Below are 23,898 nucleotides of genomic sequence, written 5' to 3'. Positions count from 1 at the left end.
AAGATAGTGCCAGGTAAAAAAAAAGATCAAAGGCAGTGCCTCAAACAGGAGGTTTCTGTTTCTGACGTGGTGGCTTAATGGGACTTTCAATGGTGCTCAGGGTATGTGTGCTTGGCCTCACTTAGTTCATGTTTGGCCATCAAGCCCTAGTTTGTGAAACAGACGGAAGGCATTTTCGAGTAGAAGTGAAACCCTGATCGAAGACAATATCAAACAGGGTACTGTTTGAATGTCTGAAAAAAAATGAATATTTGCACGTGCCTACAAAAAATATTAGTGTGCACGAGGTTTATTTACATTGGGCAAACCGGCTGTTCACTGGCAGCAACCTCACAATTCGTTTCTAGGCATGTTGGTGTTCAGCTCCTCTGAGCGTGTGTTCTGTCCTAAGGTTATATAGAGATACGGGAACAAATTTTTGAAGTGTCTGCCATCTGCCAAAAAGATGCACTGATGATTACTACACTCCCTGACGCGAAATTTGTGCGCAGCACGAACTGCAGTCTTTTCAGTCACGGTGCATATCTGCTATGTCTTAATTAAGAAGGGATCGCATGATCAGCAAACGCACGGCGGCACGTGCTGCTGTGCTGTTATCTCGGAGCGCAACTCACCTGCCGGCGACCGTGCTATTGCAAATCGTGTTGGAACCTCCCATGCAAATGTCACATGTTTCGGATGAGTTGCATACAAAGCAGCATCTGGGGAAAGTGCTGGGGGAGTACGCTCCTTGTCCATGGCGTTGCTCCTTGGTGGCGGTGCATGGCGAAACTGTGAGGGGGAGGCAGTGAGGGAGATGACGCCATCGCCGCGTGCGCCACCCTTCCCTTCGCACTTTCCCCGGGCGCTCTTTTCTGTTTTCTTTCTGCCTCCGCTTCTTCGTTTGCTCAATCGGTTACGCGGACGCCAATGCATGCCTACGCCGCTGCGAATCCCAGGTACCGGGTGCCAAAGAGTTGCGCCTTAGAAGGTGCAGCTCACGTCAGCAACCTATCTATAGCCTTTTTTGGTGCTGAAGTATGGTACTTAAATGGCTAAACCTGTGCTTTTGTCTTTACAGGGCGTTTTTTTTTGTTGATTGAATTGGTTGATTGAAATTGATTGACTGAGATTATTTGATCGTCCATTTACCACCTGTTTGTCCATCCCCTGCTGTGGATGCGTGCTGCTGCATGGGCATGTTTTTACCTCGAATGTCAACTGCGCCATTCATCAACTGTGAACGCCACATAGCGAATGCAACCGTCCCAGCACGGACAGCTGACACTGTGAAACGCGTAAAATCCCTCCACACTGCTCTTGTCCCCGTAAAGGGGCTTCAGCCAAGTGTGTGCTCTCTGCCAGGTCCACTGCAAGTTGGAGAAGGGGGAGGAAGGCACGTCGCTGGCGTGTGGCCTGTGCGACGCATCCCTGGAGGGCAGAGGTGCCCTGGTGGAGCATCTGCTGCAGACACACGCGCCTGCCGCCACCTACGGCTGCCCCGAGTGCTCCGAGAACTTTGCCAGTGCGGCCGACCTGCGGAGCCACAGGTGAGTGAGGGGTGCATGCACACCTGGCTGGTCACTGTTTTGCGAGCTGGTTTCTAGGACATCTGTATGCTTGCCGCTGTGCTGCTGCCATCACATGCAGGTGCAGAGCACTGTCGCCTCCCTCTCTGTGTCCCTCACTGAATCAGGTAGTCCCAGAAGGTAGGCACAGTAGTGCTACATTTTCTCAAAAGTAACAGAGTTCAATAAATGCACACCATGCTGGGATGCTATTTTAGGTTTAATTTTAAAGTGCAAGCCTATGTTTGCGCTTAACTGAACGCAGCATTCGTTTCGCGAGTGGCATGCAGCTGTGACAATTTGCGGTGGAGACTGCGTTCTTAACTTCTAGCCAGGGTGGGTTCAGAGTTCAGGTGTGTCTTTTTACTTAGCTTTGCGTTGTGATGCTCTGCAAATAGTTGTTCTCTGATCGGCACATCCTGTAGCTTTCGTACAAGCACATCTTGGTTTGGCTACGTAGATCAGGGTATACTTATAACTTTACTATTTCATAAAATACATGCATTTGTGGCCCAAAATCTTAGGGAACACCGAAGGTCACAGGATTGAAGTTTTGCTTCTCAGTGTCAGCTCGGGTGAGGCCTCTCCTTTTGTGGGCCCTTGGCATAAGCAAGCCATTTACTTGTGTCTTGGAGTCTTGTTATCCTATGGCAGAGGTGCCTCCATCTTCCAGAACCTTCTAAACTAATGTTTCAAAGTGTTTCTCAACATGGAATGGAAAAGTTATTTTTTATTACAATGTTGCAACCATTGACTAAATTTAGAAAAAAATTTGATGGGTCAGACCCACTATGGGATCCCCGTTAACAGTAAGGCTGGGAAGACGTCTTGGAATTAGCTGGCCCAGGCCTGGGGCGTCTCTTGTGTATTTTCTGAGCGTTGTTTAATTAAGTGGCATAAACTCTACGCTTACGGTGAAGCCAGGGGCCCAGACCGTGCCTTATTTGTTATTTTAGACAACCTTGCCTTTGCCTTTTCTGGCACTCTAGCCTGAACGAAACCCATTCTGCCGTCGTTCTGTGTGCCTTTCCTTCTTTCCAGGAGTGCAGCGCACAATCCCCAGTCACGGCAGTGCCCGCACTGCCCCAAGGAGTTCCGCACCCCCTGGTACTGCCGCCAGCACATAATGCGCAGCCACCGCAACAGTCGCCTGCTCAACGCCTGCAAGCACTGCTCCCGGCGCTACATCAACCTGCTCACACTTCACTACCACATGGCTCTCTCACACATGCGTGAGTCAACTGGCGCCCTCTTTGGTTGTCCACAAATGCTGCAGTGCTTTGCATCTTGTGAAGGTACCAGTGGTTCTTTACTGCGAACATTGCTGGTTCTAAGCGAACAGAAGCAAAGAATTCGCCTCGCCATATCGGGTGCAATTCTTTGTCTGTGTTTTGCCTGTGCCAGCAGTGTTCGCAGCTGGGAAGGTAATGCTTAATTAAGTCAAGAAGCAATTTTGCCTCTAGAGGTGGAATAGCTTGTCTAGTTCATGCACACACCACCCTTCATGGCAACAGCTCTTCTAAGGACAGGTATTGCCACCTGGACTGTTTGTAAGCTATTTGGGATGAGACCGAAAAAAAAGTTGGCCTACAATTGTGATTCTCTGTAATGCGAATTTTGAGTGCAGCTGCTGTTACCATTATCCCGCCATTTTCTTTTTCTCTGCTTCTCTCTTCACGGTACCTCTTTGTTTTTCTTGTTGCATTTCTTTGTTGTTGCTGCAGTTTCACCTCCCGCTGTGCTCTTCGTTCATTTGTGCCAGTTGGTCGTGTTAATGTCATCTCATGAGCCAAGATTAAGCACCAAAGGCTGCACTTTAGGACAGAAGATTGGTGCAGCTTGTCGAAAGGCCTATGATAAGTGATGTCATTGTTCAGGGGGCACATGGGTCTTTGCGATAAAAAAAATTGCCAAAAAAAAGAATTTTTTTAGGTATCACTTTTTCCTTATAAAAGCCATACAGGACCAGTTTCGGTGAAAAAAATAACGATTTCTCTATAATTTTTTTCTTTTTCGCCATTAGTGGTGTTGCAGTGATAGGAAATTCTTGAGAGGTACATGTGGAGCAGCTGTGGAGCAGCTGTGGAGCAGCTAGAAAGATAATTTTTTTGCAGCATAAAGCTGAATGTTTAAACCATACAATAAGGGAATAAGATTCTGAATTTTGTGTTTTAATAGTTGTTTAGTTAGCGTTATTTTTAATTGATTAGCGGAAGTACGTCTAACCTAGAAGATAGAATTGATGTACCGTATTTTCCGGTCTATAAGTCGCACCACCCTCAAAACGGCAGCTTTTCCGAAAGCAAAATGTATATAAGTCGCACCGGTGTATAAGTGTGTACAAAACGCACTTGTTAATCAGGTAAACCCGTAAAGGATCAGTTCATTAAAAAGTTCAGTGAAAGTACATGATTGCGGCGGCTGCCGCCTCTGAATGAATCCCCCGGTGTATTCCCCCCGTATCCCCCGACAGTGCATATACCATCAAAAGTCTAGACATAACTTCTCAAAAATGGTCTATTGATACACACAGATGGCATGTACTTACTGACGGCATTTAGGCAAAACCATTGAAGCCTCTTTCCTCCGATTTGCTAACAGATAATTCATTCATTTAGATTATATAGCCGTGTCTCTTAACGTGCACTGACATCACGCAGCGCACAGACACCTTTTCGAGAGCAGACCATGTGCAGCCGTCACGTACCAAATTAATTCCATACATAAGTCGCACCGGTAGGTAAGACGCACCAACAAAATTTCAGAAAAAAACTGCGACTTATACACCAGAAAATACGGTAAACTTGTGTGTAATTGCAAAACAAAAATAACTGCTTTCCACATTTCAGTCTCCACAACTTATGGTACCTATTCATGCCTTGCTGGTAATTTTTTGTTGATTAGTTTTTTTTTGTACTGTTCTCAAGAACAATCAAGAAGTATTTTTTAATGCTCTCGGGAACTAAATGCCTTACATCAAAACTAATTGGCTATTTGAAATCAGCTAACAAAAATAAACACGCCCATTTAGTTTCATTAAGATTAATTGGGAAGCAAAAATAAAAGGTTCTAAGGCCAGTGTGCCCCCTTAACACTCAGGAGCATGCAAACATTGCACATGAAAACTGCTGGCACTTACAGTTAGTGCTGGAAGGCACCACTGCCCTAGTAAACTTAGTAAAAAGTAGGTGAAAAATTAACATGTTTTGCGCCATGGAGAAATGTACAGGGTGGTGCAACGATAATTGGAACACTAAAAAATTTTCCTGAGTAAGCCGCCGCTCTGTTTGTGCTCAAACTTCACACAAAGATTGCATTTTGTGGTCAATTTTGTTTGAAACCGGAAACAACGACGGTACTTACCTGTTTATATTGAAAATAAATAAAAACGATTTCGGCCTATGGGAAAATGGCGGCCGATTTGGACGTGCGAGCCAGTGCAAGTTGATCTTGGAACGACAGTGCCACCTGGGGTATGCAGAATGAAACGGATGTTGAGTATTCACTCTCCTTCCACAATAAAAAGAAGCCGACTAGGGTAGCAGACGATCAGAAAACGTGAAAGCGGGTTTTCTGGTTGTCGGCTACCTCATTTGGCTCCTTCCACGGTAGGAAGGAGCCAAATAAGGTAGCAGACGATCAGAAAATGTGAAAGCAGGTGGAGAAACAAATCCAGATGTTTATTGGCAACGATGAACCATGGGAATAGTATATTATGATTTGTATCAGCTGTTATACAAGTATTTGTGATCATCGTAAACTAGGGACGAAAGAGATTTTCTGATCGTCTGTGACACCATTTATCTCCTCCCTACCGTGAAACCCAAACGTCCGTTTCGTTCTGCATACCCCAGGTGGCGCCGTCGTTCCAAGATCAACTTGCGCTGGCCCGCATGTCCAAGTAGGCCGCCATTTTCCCATAGGCGAAAATCATTTTTATTCATTTTCAGAATAAACAGGTAAGTACTGTCGTTGTTCCCGGTGTCAAACAAAATAGACCACAAAATGTGATCTTCGTGTGAAGTTTGAGCGCAAACAGAGCGGCGGTTCGCTCAGGAAAATTTTTTAAAGTGTTCCAATTATCGTCGCACCACCCTGTAAGGTTTTACATATGGGAAGGTTTTACATATCTATGTGCGCTGCCCATTTCAAAGCAAAAGCAGGGGTGCACCATCACCCTGCTCAATCAGTGGCACAGTTGTATTGTTTTATTTTTCTGTCCTGAACAGTCCTGCAAAGTTCCTAGGCAGTCTGAAACTGCATTCGCAGTAGAAATTCTCTGTGCAAATAAAATTCACAGTCCAGAATGGCAAATAAATGAGACCTAATGTTGGCGGTCCACTTCTCTGGAAATTCATTTCTTAATTAAATACTACGTTAAAAAAGACGTATGTTTTATGCCAACATCAAACCGGTCCGTGTGACAAAGTAACACACGTTATATTTCAAGTTCATAAAAGTGCAGTAATGAAAATGTTGTGCTAAGGCAAACACTTAGTTTGTTGATTGATTGATTGTGGGGTTTAACGCGCCGACGCAACGCAGGCGATGAGGCGCGCCGTAGTGGAGGGCTCCGGATTAATTTTGACCACCTGGGGATCTTTAACATGCGCCGAAATCTCGAACACACGGGCGTTTTTGCTTTTCGCCTCCATCAGAAAAGCGGCCGCCGCGGCCGGGAATCGAACCCGCGACCTCGTGCTCAGCAGCGCAACGCCTTAGCCACTGAGCCACCGCGGCGGGTAAACACTTAGTTTGTACTGCTACATGTTGGGCCTTGTGGTTCTTTTAGATGCGACGCTCAGAGCATCTCTTGTCAGCGGCCCTGTCCTTCCTGCGTGCGTATGTTGTTGTCCGCGTGCGTCCGTTGTTGTTGTCCGCAGCCACTCTCCCCCTCTCCTCTCCGATAGCGAACTCTCTCTCGCGAGGGGCATTGGATTGGATTGAATTGGATTTGGATTGGATTAAAGTGGATTGTGTTAGATTGTGTTGCGTCATAGCCGCGGCACTCTCTCTCTCCGCGGTCTCCTCTCCTTCGGGCGCGCTGCACATATAACCGCTTGAACCCCCCTCAGCGCGTGGCCTCCGCGATCGGTTACCGGCGGCGCGCCGTTGCTCCGGCCGTTCCAATCGCCCGGAGAGAGCGTAAGTTGAAAAGGGGGCGTGGTCGCGTTTTTCGCCGCACCGCGGCGCGCGTAGCCTGAGGTCGTTTTTCCTGGCGCGGGCGGGTGCAGAGGACGAAAACTGGGCCTTCACAGCCTGTGTGCGACGTTTAATAAAAAAAGTTACCGCACACCAATGCAGGTGAAAGGTAGAAGTAGTGGTGCCATTAGGGTAGTTACTGGTGCTTTGAATTTTAGACGTGGAATATGCCCAGGGTGATGCATAAGTGAATTCATTGCACAGCAGTATTCTTTTTTGTAGTCCCGCATGGTTCCAAAACACAACACGTTTTCCGGTTTTATTTCTGAAAATCTCGTGCATGTTGTTTGGAATGCACGGAACGCATCTTCCGTGCGTTCCGAGCAAGAACAAAATTATGGGAATTCAACCGACCGAAATCCAACCATTAGTAAACACGACAATACCCCCTATATCGTTTCCTTTTTTCTCCTTTAAACGTGCGGACTTTGGCCGATAAAGTAGATCACATGGCAACACTACTTGAAACGTTTGGCGTAACTTTTACCGCGATACTCTTAACAGACACATCGTATACTTCAGCATCTGAAGTGTATACTGTCCAAATGGCTATCGGTATTTCTTCCGCAATAGGCATGGTAAACGTGCTGGTGCCGTTTATTGGCATGCATGCTTGCATATACAAACGTACAGAGAGACTTCCAGTTTACCATAAATGGACGTGGCCCAAGTAATGTCATAAAAATCTTTACCCGAGTTACGATTGGTATAGTTCTCCACTTGATGTGTTTATTCACTAATATCCCGAACAACTTACTTACAGCCGATGTTGTGCATACAGATATTAGTGATCAGCTTAACTGCTCACCGAAAAAAATAATGCCCTTAATATGTCATGACAACAAATTATGTGCAGAATATATTACCCCAGCAAATCTAGAAATTCAGAATCAGTCTTTTGAAAAAATACATATGTAGAGTCGATAGCGATATGAAAGGCATCGCGGAATACCATGACTTTTTCACTCACGGCAAATAATTTGGTAGTGTGATTGCAGTAGGTACTTGAAGCCCCTAAGCATATTAAATAAAACGCAAAAATATGTTTGATTCGTACCTGTGGAAGCCTAACAGATTATTTAACTATCGTAGTCGCCTGCATATAAACAATACACGAGAGCTTATCGGTATTACGCTGTTTTAGCGCACGTGCACACACACACGCACGCACGCACGCACGCGCACACGCACACGCACACACACACACACACACACACACACACACACACACACACACACACACACACACACACACACCGGATACCCAGAGCGTTCGAAACAACTTAAAAGGCAAAAAAAGCATATTTTTGCGCAGCGGAAGAATTCAGCACGCTGGTATTCACTATGCCCGAGATGACAGATCCCTGGGCTATGGCATTCGCCTTTCAAGCAAACGACCACTAAAGCTGCGTGCAAAGGCAATCGTGGTTGTTAAACAACGTACGTTAAACAACTTTGTACTTGTAGGATCGAGTCAAACTACACAGACCACATATCGAGAGTTTTCTATCCCGAAGATGCGACAACGAAGGCTGATTTACAACTCAAAGCGCAGGCAGCGTCGGCCAGACAAGCCTCGCTTCAACCTTAGGCTAACGGCGCCGCCTCGCGGCGTGTGTCGGAGTTAGCAAAATTACACCGCTCCCCTTGCTTCCGCGCTGAATGGGACGGCCGGAGCAACGGCGCGCCGCCGGCAGCAAATCGCGGAGGCCACGCTCAGCGTCGCATCACACCAGGGTTCCCGCGAGGGGAGGTGGGCGTAATTTTTTGAAAATAATGGTGCCACAGTTGTGCCAAAATTGGGCTTGGGCAAGCCAAAAGAAGACAAGATAGATTATAATAGTAATAAAAATGTAATTGTTGGATGGAATAGTATTTCTATTAAGAATAGTGATTTTGTACCAAACTTTCATTAGTCCAGTTTTTTTTTCGTGGAAGTTTGGTATTCAGCATAAGGGAAAATTAAATGTACAGATACCCTCCGGATTCCCAAAGGAATCGGAGCAGGGGGCCATGATGTGGACCTTGTATCCACACCATGAGACCTGGAGTTGAACTTCGTTATAAGAGACATGGATGTAAGAGACAATCGGGTATAGGAAACACTATTCACCCACATGGCTTGCAGCCCTATCTTTCCCATCAAATTGACCTCTTTTATAACAGACATCGGATGTAGAATGTAGTTGGCTATAAAGGACAAGTTACCCTTACCTGACGCGGTGGCTCAGTGGCTATGGCGTTGTGCTGCTGAGCACGAGTTCGCGGGTTCGATTCCCGGCCGCGGCGGCTGCTTTTCTGATGGAGGTGAAAAGCAAAAACGCCCATGTGTATGAGATATTGGCGCACGATATAGAACCCCAGGTGGTCAAAATTAATCCGGAGCCCTCCACTGCGGCGCGCCTCATCGCCTGCGTTGCGTCGGCGTGTGTAACCCCACAATCAATCAATCAATCAATCAATCAATCAATCAACAAGTTATCCTTGAATTTTGGTCAACAATCTCGCTTGTACCAGGCATTTTAACTTTCGATGTGGTTCCACCTGTCACTATTTGAAGTTGCGTTCATTGTGAAATCAAAGGGGACGACAATTGCTATTTATTAGAATTTCAGCAAACACACAGTGGTTCAGTCAGCTATGAAATGATGACAAGAAACGCTGCCAATGGGTATGCAATGCACAAAAGTGGTGAAAGCTTACTTCCATGCATACGAGCGTGACCGCGCGGTGGGCTCTCCAAATCTCGTAGCTCCCAATAAAGAACACCCGCCGCGGTGGCTCAGTGGCTAAGGCGTTGCGCTGCTGAGCACGAGGTCGCGGGTTCGATTCCCGGCCGCGGCGGCCGCTTTTCTGATGGAGGCGAAAAGCAAAAACGCCCGTGTGTACGAGATTTCGGCGCACGTTAAAGATCCCCAGGTGGTCAAAATTAATCCGGAGCCCTCCACTACGGCGCGCCTCATCGCCTGCGTTGCGTCGGCGCGTTAAACCCTACAATCAATCAATCAATCAATCAATCCCAATAAAGAAGCATCGCACATGTTGAGTCCTGCAAGCGTGATGAGTTGCCAGAGCACATACCGGAAGAAGCTGTGCGCTCTCCCTATTCATCAGGCTTGTCAACTTTACATCTACAATTTATGTTTCGCAAACAGAGAAAGAAGAGAAAGCTTGTAGACAATGTTGTAAAGTACGGTGTAAATGCACTCGTGAAGCAAGCAAAAATTCAGAACTATTTCATAAATTCTGGGGGCCAAACATAAATTAGAATAAACCTTTTGCAACAGGCTGTAGCGTTCTTTCGAGCTTATTTTAATCGTACGGTGCCCACATTGAACTAGGGGTTGATCAGTTAGTAAAAACATGGTTTCCTGCTTATAAGAGACATCTTGTATAAGAGACAGAAACTGCTCCCCTGTATGTGTCTCTTATAAGGAGGCTCAACTGTACTCAATATCTGTAGTTACGAGATAGAAATCATTCCAACCATCAGCTAAGCTAAAGATCTACATTATCTTTATAGCTGTGTTTGTTCATGCCATAGAAGAATCTTTAGGAAGACCCTAGCTCAGTCCAATTTTTTTTTTTGTAGCTGTGCAAAAGGCCGAATGTTTTGCACTGAGACAGAAGAAAGACCTAAGCAAGAAAAGAAGAAGTCCTGGTATATAACAACATTCTGTGCTAATAATTTGCTCTTCTTAAATAATTGTTCAGTGCTTACTGTGATGTAATATTATCATTTATTGTCTTCCTTTTCAGATGAACTCACCGACAAAGAAAAGGTAAGAGCTCATTCGAATTTCCATTATCTGTGGCCGGGTGCAAACTTGTACACATGCCATTTCCTATCCGCAGCAGATGGAAAAACACGGGAGTTGTGGCACAGAGATCGTGGGCGTGGGGAGGCGAGGATGTTCCTCAGCGGCACACCTCCCATTTTGGTCTCATGGCTTAAAGCGCTATAGTAGTTGAACTGGCTATGCAGACAAAACACAACTTTGGTTCATTCGATAGATTGCCTCGTTTGAATCATGCATGAAGTTGAAAACGGAACACCGTGGCTGATGCTTGTTGTCGTTCATGGTCAGTTATCTCTCAAAACATAAAGCTGAGCTTTATTATCATCTTCTTACTCGCAATTGTAGCCTTGCTCGCAAAAATGAGGTATGATGCGCTAGAATCGTGCCCTGCGATCTTTGGCCGAGTAGCAGTTGCGCGATGAAAAAGATCAGCACAACGAGCCTCCTCTATTGCAGCGCCACCTAACATTTTTCAAATGAAACAGTATAAAAACTTATCGGAGACTCCGTCCGAATAGACAGTTCAACTAAGCAGCAACACTAGACACCCGGATATACCCTCACATGGAAACGAAACTGAAAGGCGAACAGCTGGCAGTGTAAGGCCGGTTTGAAGCGCTGTCCTCGGCGTAACAGATATCTGCCGTCTGGGTGTGATCTTTTGACTTGCATCTGAAGTTCTTATCGCAGAAATCGGGTTAGGGTGGGGGGAAATCAGGAGCGGCGTGCTTTGTTTGAGGATCAGTCGTGGACGCTCCAGGCACCATGGCAGGTAGCCTTGAAGTTGGGTAACTGCGTAGTAGCGCAAAATATGAATTTCGCGATGCAGAAACGAAACCGAAACTGTTGTAAACTGTTTGTGAATGGTCCTGGGGTAGTAGAACTACCACGGAACTTAGAACAACGTGCGCAAAGGCAATAAAACTGCCTAAAGTCATACAGTAGCTTTGCAACCAGGCACTGCTTGACATTTTCAGCCGATTTCTGGGATTATTACTGTCAGAGCGCGAACCTGACGATTGAAAATCGTTTGCTAGTTCACCATTCACGCCCTGATAGCAAAAAACAAACGCTGGTGCAGAGTAATTACAAGTTGCACGCATTCTTCGTTGGTAGCAGTGACGCGCGATGACCATGCCCCTTTTCCACACCCAGGTGATTCAAAAGCGTGTCAAAAATCATGTTTTCGTTGAAAAAATGAAAACAAAACTTATTTTGAAAGGCCATTTTCTGATCTAACTCCGAACAGCTTTACTTGTTCGAGAAACGCCTGGAACGCTGTGAAAAGGCCCTCCCAAAGTATCGATCAAATTGATCGATTTTGATAGGCGCAGTTGCAAAAGAGTTAACGTAAGCTTGGCTCAAATAAGCTATGTAATTGAAAAAAAATGGAATGGCCTGGCGACCCACTAGTTCATTTCCTGCAACAGAGCCTGTGATGCCATACCAGCCAGCTGCGTGATTTGTTGAGGCCGGCAAAAACAAACGCAAATTAGGCAGGGCTTATCAGTCAGCTTTCTGAACCAGCTATTGGCGCTTAAATTTAGGGGCATTCTTCTTATAGCAGTAAGAATGTTGGGGTAAACAATCGAAGTTATGAACAAACGCGTAAATCCCGAAGCAATTATTTCGGCACATTGCCGGCTTACGCTGTCCAACACAGCCGTTGGACGCATTGCACTTGTCTGACGCAACACTGACCAACTGAAATAAGCGGCACAGTCACTTACATGACCATAATTGTCGAATCATGGCTAAAGCCCATTCTACATGGAGCGAATTTCGCCTGCGAATCCGCTGGAACGAACATTCGCACTTGCGAAGTTCGCAATGCCTGGAATTGTCGTCTACATGGGGCCTGCAAAAGCCGCGAATTTCGCATTTCAGATGCGCCTTGTTTGCAGACTGAATTAAGTTTGCCACCAGCAAAGGTTGTTGGGATTCTAACAAGGGTGGTTTTATTTTACTTTCTTGGCAAGTTGTTTGTGCCTGGTTTGTGGTAAATATAAGTTTATTTGCGGTTTTATGTAAGAATCGCCAATTCTTTATCAATATACGCACACACAGCAGAAAAGACAAACGTTTTGGTGTGCCCGCGCTTTTGTCGCGCTCATACAAGCAACGCCATCTGGTTTCCAAGCGTGCAAGTGGTGCCGAGCTGTGCTCCTATTGGCCGCAGGTCCGGCCCCTCTACGCCGCACATGCCGCATGAGCGGCGTTCGCTCGACCGCTTCAAATGTTTGGCACTTTGCCGCAGCAATGAAAAAAGGTGGTTTTGCCACACGAGCGGCGCCGCATCAGCGAATTCGCAGGCGAAATCGCTCCATGTAGTACGGGCTTAATTCTTCTAGGAAACGATTAGTATGAACCCTAACAAAAATACAGCAGGTATAGAAGTCCAGCCAGGAGCAAAGTGCAAATGCTGGCACTTCAGCGGTGTTGCAGCACCATCTATGAAAGTGAGTGATAAAAAAAGATACCCAAAATACCCAAATGGCTGTCTGTGAGTAGCAGCCCTGGTCAGCAGGCTAGTTTTAAGGCCCTGCTCTGGATACGTCATTGTCAATGCCACGAAAACGCACGATTTGGTGGGAGAATCAAAATTTTGGCATAAAACGTTTAATTTCTTAGTGAATAATGCATCGTTTGCTGCCGGACAAGCGCTGAGGGAACTATAAAAGACTAAATCTTTCGAATAAAACAAACTTGTATTTTGTCTGCATGGCCCCTTTAAGGTTGACGTGGAGGCTAAGGGCATGTTTGTTTCGCTTAGAAATGCCGTGAAGTTGTATAGAGATTCCTTGTTTCTTCTTTGTCTAATTTGTGCTGCTGGAACTGGCATGGTGTGACAACTTAATACCTGACGCTTGCTCTTGTGTGGTGTGGTTTAATTATTTTGTTGCTTCTCACAAATGGATATTTCTGGACAGCAATCAGTACAGTAACAACTGGCTTGTACTTCACTTGTTTTAATTTATAACGTCTCACGCCTACCTGTGCATGAAGTCAGCTGCAGTTCTGGCCTAGTCCCTAACAGAAAGTGCACTTGCATCTTAGCGTAGCAAGGCTGTTCATGGGGAGCTTATCACCACACTTTTCTATGTTGCCTGAATAAAAAATGATCCAGTGGCACAGCGAATCACAAGCAGCTGCAGCTCTTGTTGCAATGCTAAAAAGAGATCATAGCATGCTTCAAATATCCAGCCATGATTTAGAATTTTACAAATGAAAATACTGAATACCTTCATTCTCAAAATGGCTGTGAATGAAGCAACGCACCTTACATTCCAACTCATGAATCCCCTGTGCATCCCCCAACGTCACGTCGTTGCCACCGCATTCAGTTGTGTGTGTAGTACATGAAGATGAATGGCTGTTCGTGTTGTGCACGAACTCTCAGGCGATGCTGGAGCCACTGCGGAAGCGCTGCACCCAGTGCGACTACACCACTTTCAACCGGCGCAGCCTGGTGCGGCACGTGCGCCTGGACCACGGCAGCCGGCTCCAGTGCAGCCAGTGCTCGAGCCAGTTCTTCCACGGGTGGGAGCTCAGGCGCCACCAGAGGATGAAGCACAGCTCGGTGGGCGAGCAGCAGTGCCCGCACTGCCCCCGCGTCCTCGTCTGCCCCAGGATGTACGCGGAACACGTCGGCATGCACCGGGTCAGTGGGGACTGCTTTTTAACCACAGCAAATGGGGTGATTGAATGCATGGCAATTGCAGAACAAAAACAAAGGCGGGACTACAGAAGAAATGCAAGGACACGAACTCTCAACTAGGAATTAAAAGGCCTAAGCAAGGAGCCACATTGTACAAGGAGCCAAGTGAACTTGGGGAGTTAATACATGCTCAAGCAGGAGGGCAGAGTATTGCCACAAATTCGGTTGGTATCTTTAATGAAGTTTACAGGTAGCCCCGAGTCCTACATTGAAAAATGGCTTTTGCGATCAGCATGCACAACTTCACTGCAGTGGTGTAGGATGAGATGGGGGGGGGGTGTTGCAACACAATTTTACACCCCTCCTCTCCTTCACTGTCCTTCTTCCAAAGTCTGTTCCTGTCAGACTCATAATAAATGTTCATAATTTTAAATTAGCTTATTACCCTTTGCAGCACAAAAGCACAGAAAAAACTGGGAGTTTTTTCTTTTTCTTGTTGGATTGTACCTAAAAATACACGGACATTGCTGTCGCTGCCGCTGCCACCAAACCACTGTACCGGATGCCAAGGTGCTGCCCACTAAAATTGTTGCAGCACGTCTTACGTGCTTTGAAGGTGAAAACCGGTGTACTGTTGCGACGAGTACCGTTTATACAAATGTCCACACGTTGACATAGCAGCCACACTATTTTACCGTCCCTGATCCACACTGATCAATCATAATCCATCTTAATGTTACTGTAGTCTACCTTAGTCTGCCTTAATCCATCTTAATTAGTCTTAATACAGCCTAATATTTTCTTTAACCCACCTTGATTCATCTTAATAACCCTTATAATCTACCTGAATCCCACCTTGCTAATAATTACTATCAATTGCTAATCAGTTATTATTCTAGCCTAATTAATTTTCATCCAACCCAATTCATCTTAATTCCACCTTACTAATCATTACTATGAGTCAGAAGTCAATCATCAATTGACTATGTTAATGATTATTCATCTCTTTTATACAGCTAGCTCACTTCTGGCCTTCCTCAAAGGCCAACTGCACTCAAATTTTCCTTTCCCCAAATCTGATCTGCACGGCCCAGTCGCCACTTGCCGGTCTGTGCATGTGAAGTGACACCGTGAGTTTCTGACGAGTGCTGGAAGCGCACAGCTGGGTCACTTCTTCTCACTATCTCAAGGTGACGTCACGCCAATGTCCATTTGCTGCGCACCGCTCTGCGTGCTGCTCCGCTGGCACAATAAACGAGGTCAAACTGAAGTATGTTCCATGCATTGCAGGCCGCTCCATACTTCAGCCAGGGTATTCTGTCGAGTAGAGGAAGTGAAATGTGTAATAACATTAACGCCGAAAATTGTTGCCTGTGCCCCTTTAGCTCCCTCGCATCATCCGCGTCTGCGCCGGGGTCATTTGAGGTCAGCCTTCCAATGGGACATGTTAGGCTTTTGCCCTAATAAGGCTCTTGGGGATGCTGACTTGTGGGGCCTGTTGGGTATTGGGACATTGCAGAAACTACTTGCACAGTGGCTGCTGTTCTGGGAAGAGCTGGCAGACAGGTGGACTGTCTGATGAGTGTGTGGCCGCTGCCGTTGCCTTAGTGCTTGGTGTCGTCTTTTTGGCTTCGCGGCAAGTGATCTCTGCGTTGCCTCTTTGCTTGCAGGACGGCCAAGGTCACGTGTGCGCCACGTGCAAGCGCTTGTTTGGCAGCGAGGCCGTGCTCGAACACCACATCAAGTCTCACACCAACGGCTCCTCCGAAGTGCGCTGCCAAGTGTGCTTGCACACCTTTAGCACCCGGCAACAGCTGGCCAAGCACAAGAGGAAATACACAGAGACACGTGAGTGGGCTGCCCAGATTGCGTCTTTTCAAGCGACATGTCCAGACGGGAGGTCACTCCAGGATTTCGGTCTGCAGTTCGTGAAATCATGGTTGTGAGAGCAACAAGGTTCCTACAGCGACGGAGGTGCTTCCTGTAGTGAGAGACAGGGCTGCTGTGGCAACAATCTGTACAGATGAGTGGTGAGATACGACCTTATGCAGATGCAGTGGTGGCAATAACAGTGGTATGGTATGGGCAAGAGAAAGAGTGTTTGCAATATGGGAGGAGGTTTATTTGCAATGGTCTGAAATGTTTGGCATGGTTTAGAGTTCTGGCCGGGAGTGTGTGGAGCCCACGCGTGCGCAGATGAGTTGTCATATTTGTTTCACAGCTGAAGGTGCTGAAAGCTGGAAAAGAAATTGTGTGCTGTTGCCATGCAGAACACATCAGCAAGGATGGCCAGGGTATAGGCAAAAAAAAAAGAAGTAAAAACAGAGCAATTGCAAATGTGCTGAATATGACATTGCGCAGGTGCGCTGGTCATGACATGACCACCTGTGGCCGGCTCAGTGAAGTGGCATGGAGCCGATCTCAGAGGATGCCCGAGTATTGTTATACGCTGCTTGCGTTTGGTAAAAACAATCAAAAGTTGCTAATACAACTGTTCCAAGTTCTGGCACAAAACAAATATCTTCTCAAGCACTCATGTGAGAACATATTTTCAATGCCAGCATGCCTTGATGCCTGCAGCTTTTTCCAGTATCCGCCTCTTTTGTTTACAAACACACCATTTGTCTGTAGCAGTGGACGAGGCAAACAATTTGAAGTGGCCGGGAAGGGATAATCGTTCTAAAGTAGATATCCCACTTGCTAACCGGTTTGCTACAAGGGCTGCTATAGCAACCGTCTGCGCAGTGATGGGCAGGATGCACAATTTAAAATTGTTGCGGGCAGATGAATGTATCTAAGCTTGTTCTGCAGTGTGCTTGCACTAGCACTGAACTACAGAAAGACAAATTTTTGGATGTGCAGCAGCAGGAGACGAAGACACCGAAAAGAAACGAATACGACAGAAACGGTCACGCATTCTTGTCGTGTTCCTTTTTTCCCATCGTGCTTGTCTCCCGCATATCTAGAACATTGTTGTGGACCAACTTACTGCTGGGCTACCTGAGTAGCCCAGCATTTCACTGCATTTTGCAAGACATGTTGTCTGGATTTAGAAAAATTGTTGTCATTTGTAGCGTGTACACTACTGTGTGTTTTGGTGTTCAGTTTTTCAAACCACAGAAATCCCACACTCAATTGCCTACATTCAAGAACCTCATTTTACTAAAACAGCTGCTTTTTATTTTCATTAAGGTACCACTCCTTCAATATTCCACACCCAATTGTCTACGTTCATGAACGTAATCTTGCTAAAATGGCACCTAATTTTTTTTTTTAAATTACAATACGATTCCTGAAAAATTTAACACCAAATTGTCTACATTCGCGAACCTAATTTCACTAAATAGGCACATTTTTTTTAATTACGATACCATTCTTATGTCCACCCAACCTCAGAAACTGTCTGCATCCCGTTTTTTACAGATGCTGGTAGTTGCATTAGGGTGGGAAGTGTCTCTTTTCACTGTGTCGTAGATGTACAAAGCAGAGAGGGGTTAGAGGGAGACAAAAAGTCCTTCTCTCTCATAGCATCTCCTTCCTTTCTGCAATAGCAGCCAGCAGACCGTCGTGCTATTTGAATGCTCAGGGCCACAGAGTTGTGCCTAGTTATTTTTTTGTTGGAGGCAGGTGTAGTGGTGGCTGACGTTGCCTCTGCTTTTTTTTTAAGTGCAGAGCACTTTAGGGGCTCGCCTTGTCGTTGTAGCTTGCTCGCTGGACCCAAGTAGAGCCACATGGCGTTTTGTCGTAGCGGCTGTCGTCAAGGCGTAACCCAGAGGCTTCGAAAGCCAAGTGGTTTATATAGTCATAAGCGTTCGAAACTCGCGAAATGCTGGCGCTTGTCATACGTCTCCCTGTTGTTTAGTGCAAAGAAAACTGCAGGTAAATTTGAGGCAAAATATGCATAATTAACCGGCAGAACCCGCGTTCGTTTAGTTAGGAACGCTCGTTGGGTTGGTTTTTACTTTAGTAAGGAAAAAAAAAAAAGTGGCAGTACAACGCCCGCACTAGCGGGAGGAAAAACAAGCACAAAAAGAACAGAACTCCCGCTGGCGCAGTTTCAGGCAGGTGTCGCGCGAGCTCTGCGATGGTGGGAAATTTGAATTGCGTTGGGTGGTAGCAGTGAGCGGATAACGGCGCTACAGCCCATTATGGCAAATCATTGCTCTGCACTTCCGACAGCTTTCACGTTGAGTGGAATGGCTTTAATTTTTTCTTTCCTTCTTTCCCCTTGCAGTGCCTGACGGCACAACGGTGCTCAAGTGTGCCTCTGAGGAAAGCAGGGCGAAAGTGCGGAAAAGGCGGGATAGTGGGGAGTGGAAGTTCAGCTGTGATAAGTGCTTCTTCCGTTTCAAGTTTGAGAGCAGCCTGTCTGCACACAAGATGTCGGCACATCAAGACAGACCCAAACATGGAAAGCTGTTCACCTGCCAGGTACCCCCATCAATTGGTTTGGTTTACACTGACTATATTGTTGCGATTTGTCGCCAAGTTTTGGGCCTTTCTTTTTGTCGGTTGCTCAGAAACAACTAAATTCTCTCAGCTTGTTTTTAAGATGCAGTCAGTGATACTTAGAACACCAGAGACATACCCAACTTTGATGTAGGCTGTGAAGTTGGCATCAGTGCCAAATAACCCATGTAATTTATTCAATCATCAAAGACTCATTGGTCATAAATAGGCATTTGCATTGTATAAAAGAAATGTGGGATAAATGTGCCCTTCAATGTGCTTTGTACACGTTACAAAGGGAGTGTGCGAGGGAAATGTGAGCTGTTTTTGTCTTTGAGTGTAAGGCATGGATGCATGTGCATGGGGGCGTTTGTCCTTGAAAGCACATGCGTGCCTTGATGATGGGTGCATTGAGATTCCCTTTACTCTGCATTTCTACAGCCATTAAAGCTACGTCTAATATTTTTGGATGAAGGCGCAGAAGTTCTGAATGAGCACCCCAGCAATTCTTTCTCCTCACTTGGTCGCTTGCATGTGGGCAAAAAATTTATCCGAACTTTTGGCTGGTAGGCGAGTGACCCCGTTCCCACCGCCTGCTTCTGCTTCCCGCAGATCTGCAGCAAGGGCTTTCGCATCAGATTCGAGTTGTCCGCGCACATCCGCACGCACACGGGGGAGCGTCCGTTCCAGTGCGACGCGTGTGGGGCCTCGTTCACCCAAAAGGCCACACTGCGGGACCACCGGGTGGCCAAGCACAGCCGCGCCTTCCCCCACCACTGCCCCCTGTGCGCCAAGGGCTTCACCTCCAAGTACCGGCTCGGAAAGCATCTGCAGGTCGTTCACCCTGAACAGCCGTCCGACGCAAAGCCTGCAGCTTCCAGGAGACAGCCCGCGTGAGTGTGCCCATCTGGGATGCGGGGTTGCATGAGAGCGACCGTCTTGGCGGGGCAGCCAGCTTTCGGCAGCCGTGCGTGTTGGAGTTGGTGCAGAGGCCAAGCCAAACAGGGACGACTCGAATTAGGCACATTTGTAGTGAGGACCGGGTGGTCTGTGCATGGCGTTTTCATTGCTGGGCTACATTTGTTTCAGGTAGGGAACACTCTTGTAGCAGACCAGGGGCAGACTCCCGTTGCTGATCATTACCGGGCATGGTATCAGCAAAGATCAAGCTTGATCAAACAAACACAATGACATTCCTGAAGTACGTAGGAGACAAAGAAGTTGAAGCACTGTTTTTTGGGAAGGCCCTTCATTTATTTGATTGATTGATTTATCCATTTTGTTTTAATTATTTTTTTGAGAGGCTGCAAATGCTTGAGATGAAAGGGTAATTTTAGAGACAGGTGCATATCACTCTGCTCAGCTCTGATTGTGCTTGTGAAGGAACGGGCCTTTAGACAGCTGCTGCATCAAGCTAGTATGGGGGGTAGTTTGGTGCATGGTGACAAAAAAGCTGCAAGCGAACTGCTTAATGATGATTTGATGATCCCATTTCACAGCCGGAATGGGAAGCTTGGGGGCACCTTTCTGTAACATTAACCAATGGCTCGAGGTCTTCTCTAGGACTGGGAAGCTGTCTGCATGTAATGCGGACAGAAAGCATAGCTTGCATGGGTTTCCTCTGCAAACGCAGAACCCCCCACAAAGCAGGTGGCCACTCGGTGTTATGTGCCCTCCAGTGCCGGGCACAGTGGTTCACTCCGGAGAATAAACAGGGTAGGGCATGCGCACAGCCTGAGTGGTGAAAGTTAGCCTTGTTGTTACAGGGCTAACTTTAAATTGGTTTCAATATTTTTACGATAGGGGTGACAGTTCTTCAGGCTCTTCGACTGCAGTCTCTGGCTCGGGAAAAATGAATACCGTGTTGCGTCTTGGACAATTCACGGGGAGTGTGGGATGGACAATTGAAGAGCCCTGTGGTGTATACTTCAGCATGTTGCCAAGAGCATCCCTATTTCGGTTTGCAGTGCACTCCATGCTAGTGCGCCTATGCTTTTGTTTTGCTCTCACTCGGGTAGCAGGGCAGCTAGACCGACAGTTTTGGTTAAAGCAGGCATGCCCGTGTTAAAAAAAGGCGTGGCTGCAAATACGGTGCAGTTAATTAAAAATGTGCAAAAATGTTAAGAAGAGGAGTGGGCTGCTGTTACAAGGCCAATGCTGCTGTGATTTTTTTCACTTGAAGCCAGACAGCCCAGCACCCCAAAAAACACGTGAGGAAATTAAAACAAGCATGTTAAACTGCCATTGATTCAGTTCTGTCAGGGGCACAAAAAAAAAAAAAAAAAAAGCTCAATTTTGTCCTTGTTCGAAGTCCAAAAACATACAGCCTAGGTGAGACCCAAACCCACGACCGAAGCAAGTGTAGGAAAAAATCACATTCATGTAAGAATAGATACTTCAGAAAATGGAGGGTAGCTCAGCCACCATACCCATAGCCTGGTTGGTGTGGCAGCAGACCGGTATTGCAAAGGTCGTGGGTTCGGGTTCCACTCGGGAAGCATGTTTTTCTCCACTTTCTTTCTTTTATTTCCAAAAAATAAATTTTATTTCAGCATGAAAATGGATGAATTCCTCCCTTTCTGCCTTCCTCGGTGGTCTTGACTGCTGGCCTTTGTTTATTCATTCAACGAGCCCCTTATTTCCAATTCTAATTCGCTACTCACCTTGTACCTGGACATTCTGGGAACTTGTCATTTTCTGTGAATTACATTAAGGGGGAGCAAATGCCTGCCAAAAAGATCTAAATTGCGGTCGGTTACATCTGCAAGGGTTAGTTCCTTGAGCACTCAAAAGGCAGCAACGGTAGATGCGTGTTTTTTCATATTTTTAAGGTTGAATATGGCCTTGTGCTGAACAAGAAAGGATGGGGAAAAAAATCAACCGCTCTCCTTTTTATTTCCCTCCCTCCACTTGCAAGCTTACGATATCCATAGGTACAGCCACGAGCAAAAGTTTACGGACCACAAAAATGGCAATTTTAGGTTATTTCTCTTGAGGTCGCAGCCCGCAAACTGTCGTATGCCTGTGAGATGTTGTATATAGTCTATAGTATTGAGAAATACCGCACTTAATGCTGCGGGCTGCCGTGCGGCAGAGAAATAACCGAAAATGGCTGCTTTCGTGGTTCGTAAACTCTTGCTTTTGGGGTATATTTCTTGAGTGGGCTGCAAGCACCTGTTCAGGTGGGGTTATTGAAATCAGAAATTATGCTCAAAGCAGCTCACGCAAAATTTTAATATGCCACTCTTGGCCGATTTGACTTAGATGACTTCAACCAGTTAACTGCTTAACTAAATTAATCATGGTAAAGCATTGACTGATTAGTTGGAAAGTTGATCAACCAGTTGCCCTGCTGTACTCTATACAAGCATTATGGTTGCTGCTATTTGTAAAATGTTGGTATATTTGTTTGTGTAGCAGCTGGTAGGTACCCAAAATTCAAAAACCAAAATTGTGGTTTGTTGGGCTGGTTGGTTCTGTCTTGACAAAGGGTGAACAGTCCACAAAGATGAGACAAAATGAGAAGCACATGCGTACAGAACAACCACTTTTCCTGTCCATACGTGTTCCTCCTTTTGTCTTGTTTCTATGTGCTTATATTCTGTTGACAATAACAAAGACAACTTGAATTAAATTAGTGAATGTAGGGCTTGTTTTGTTCGCACAAATTTTTTTGTGAGTAGTATTGAGTGAATCAACAGAATTTTAATTTCTTCTCTCTCGCACTGTTTCCTTCTTTTCCAAAAATGGGTTTCTGACATCCCCACTGCAACATTGTTGCGAGTAAAAGAGTAAAAAGCATATAAAATCGTTAACACTGGGACAATTTTGAGATGAGCTTGCAAGTTAATGTTGCTCAGAAATGTAGTTTATTTCCCTGCTCTACATTATTATTTTTTTTTTATGTCTTGATACTGGCACCAAATAAAGTGGCCTTTTTGCCTTGTAGCAGGAAGCTACGGGGCTTTCCTTAAACTGCCATCCACAAATTCTGTTTCGACACTTTCCATTTTTGTTGAATTGAAACAGAAGGGACACAGTTAAATGCAGTGAAAGACTGAGCATGCAATGTTACGGCTGTTTCAGGTCCACCAAGACGGCGTCATCCTTGTCTGCCATGGCTTCGGAGTCCTCGGCCCTCCCAAGCATCGTGTCTGTTTATTCAATACCCAAGTCTGAATATTCAGCTCAGGCTTGCTCCGAAGACCTTGAGCAAGTGTCTACTCTACTACAGCCCATGGTGTTGGAGCAAGTTATGCAGGAAGAATGGCTACCAGAGACTACGGAGGTCTCTGTTAAGGTGGAACAGACAGCAGACTTTGCGGTGGCAGAGAACTGCGCTGTTGGGGCCGAATGGACTGTGTTACCATCAGCAATGCCAGGATGTGGGCCAATTTAGCCTCGTCAAGCTGTTCAGTGGTAGCAGAGGAGTGACATCTGCGCACAACATGACTAGGCCACAGCAGCCAGTCTAGAGCTCCCCTTGTAGCCGTGGCTGCATCCAGGCAGTTTACGTGGCAGACTTCATGTGTTCAGTGCACATGTGCCAAAGGGGAGACAACAGGGGAGACAACAGCAAAGAAAATCAAAGCCTCTTCTGAAGGAGAGCTCGAGCTTAAACAACTGGCTGTGTGTTCTTGTAGCTAACAGGTGAAGGCAGCCATGCAAACTCTTCTGTGGCCTCTGCTCTTGAAGTTGTAAATCTCCTGTTCTGCAAACGACTGTTTAGTTGAGAAGGTATTGCCTTAGTTATTGAAAACAAGCAGGCTCATCGGGGGGTCCCAGTATGTTACTTTTATGTGCTTTTATGACTATACCTCACTTTGCAGTGCTTGTAGTGCCTTGCTAGCAGTGACGCCTTCTTGCACAGCCTGCCAGTGGCTACTGGGTGAAGAAATAAGTGGTGGCCAGTCTTCGTTGTTGTGGTTGTGTGGCAGCAGGACTTTTTCTTGCCTGGTGCAAGTAGCGCAGATTTTGTGCTGCATGAGCACGACTTCATGTGCAGGGAATATTGAGGAGTGAACAGATAGTGCTCTTCGTGTTGTCAAATGAACTGTTTATTGTGTGTTGCTCACTTACTACTTACAATGCATGAAGTGTTGGCGACTTGTGACTGGAGTCCAGTTTCTTGATGCTGTTCAGAAATTTATGCCACCAAAATTGATCATCTCATCTCTGCAGGCCTGCATTTGGGAGCTTGTAATCTTGTAAATAAACCATCATCATGCACTTTTTAAAAGCA

At 46.1% G+C, this 23,898-nt stretch overlaps 1 protein-coding gene across 1 annotated transcript in view; it reads left to right on the top strand.

Moving 5' to 3' along the window:
- The window catches only part of LOC144174002 (uncharacterized), a 36,205-nt gene extending 12,307 nt beyond the window's left edge, over positions 1-23,898 (top strand). The window contains exons 5-12 of the mRNA XM_077702403.1: positions 1,345-1,529; positions 2,589-2,779; positions 10,509-10,531; positions 13,950-14,210; positions 15,878-16,055; positions 18,442-18,638; positions 19,269-19,549; positions 22,743-23,898. Coding sequence (XP_077558529.1) covers positions 1,345-1,529; positions 2,589-2,779; positions 10,509-10,531; positions 13,950-14,210; positions 15,878-16,055; positions 18,442-18,638; positions 19,269-19,549; positions 22,743-23,055 — 1,629 coding nt within the window. The 3' untranslated portion in view covers positions 23,056-23,898. The remainder of the gene's footprint in view (positions 1-1,344; positions 1,530-2,588; positions 2,780-10,508; positions 10,532-13,949; positions 14,211-15,877; positions 16,056-18,441; positions 18,639-19,268; positions 19,550-22,742) is intronic.

The sequence above is a fragment of the Haemaphysalis longicornis genome, unplaced genomic scaffold (assembly GCF_048455015.1).
Source record: "Haemaphysalis longicornis isolate Haplotype H1 unplaced genomic scaffold, Haemaphysalis longicornis Haplotype H1 scaffold_3, whole genome shotgun sequence".
Classification (NCBI taxonomy): Eukaryota; Metazoa; Arthropoda; class Arachnida; order Ixodida; family Ixodidae; genus Haemaphysalis; species Haemaphysalis longicornis.
The sequence above is the reverse complement of the archived record's forward strand: the minus strand, read 5'-3'. Positions and strand labels throughout refer to the sequence as shown.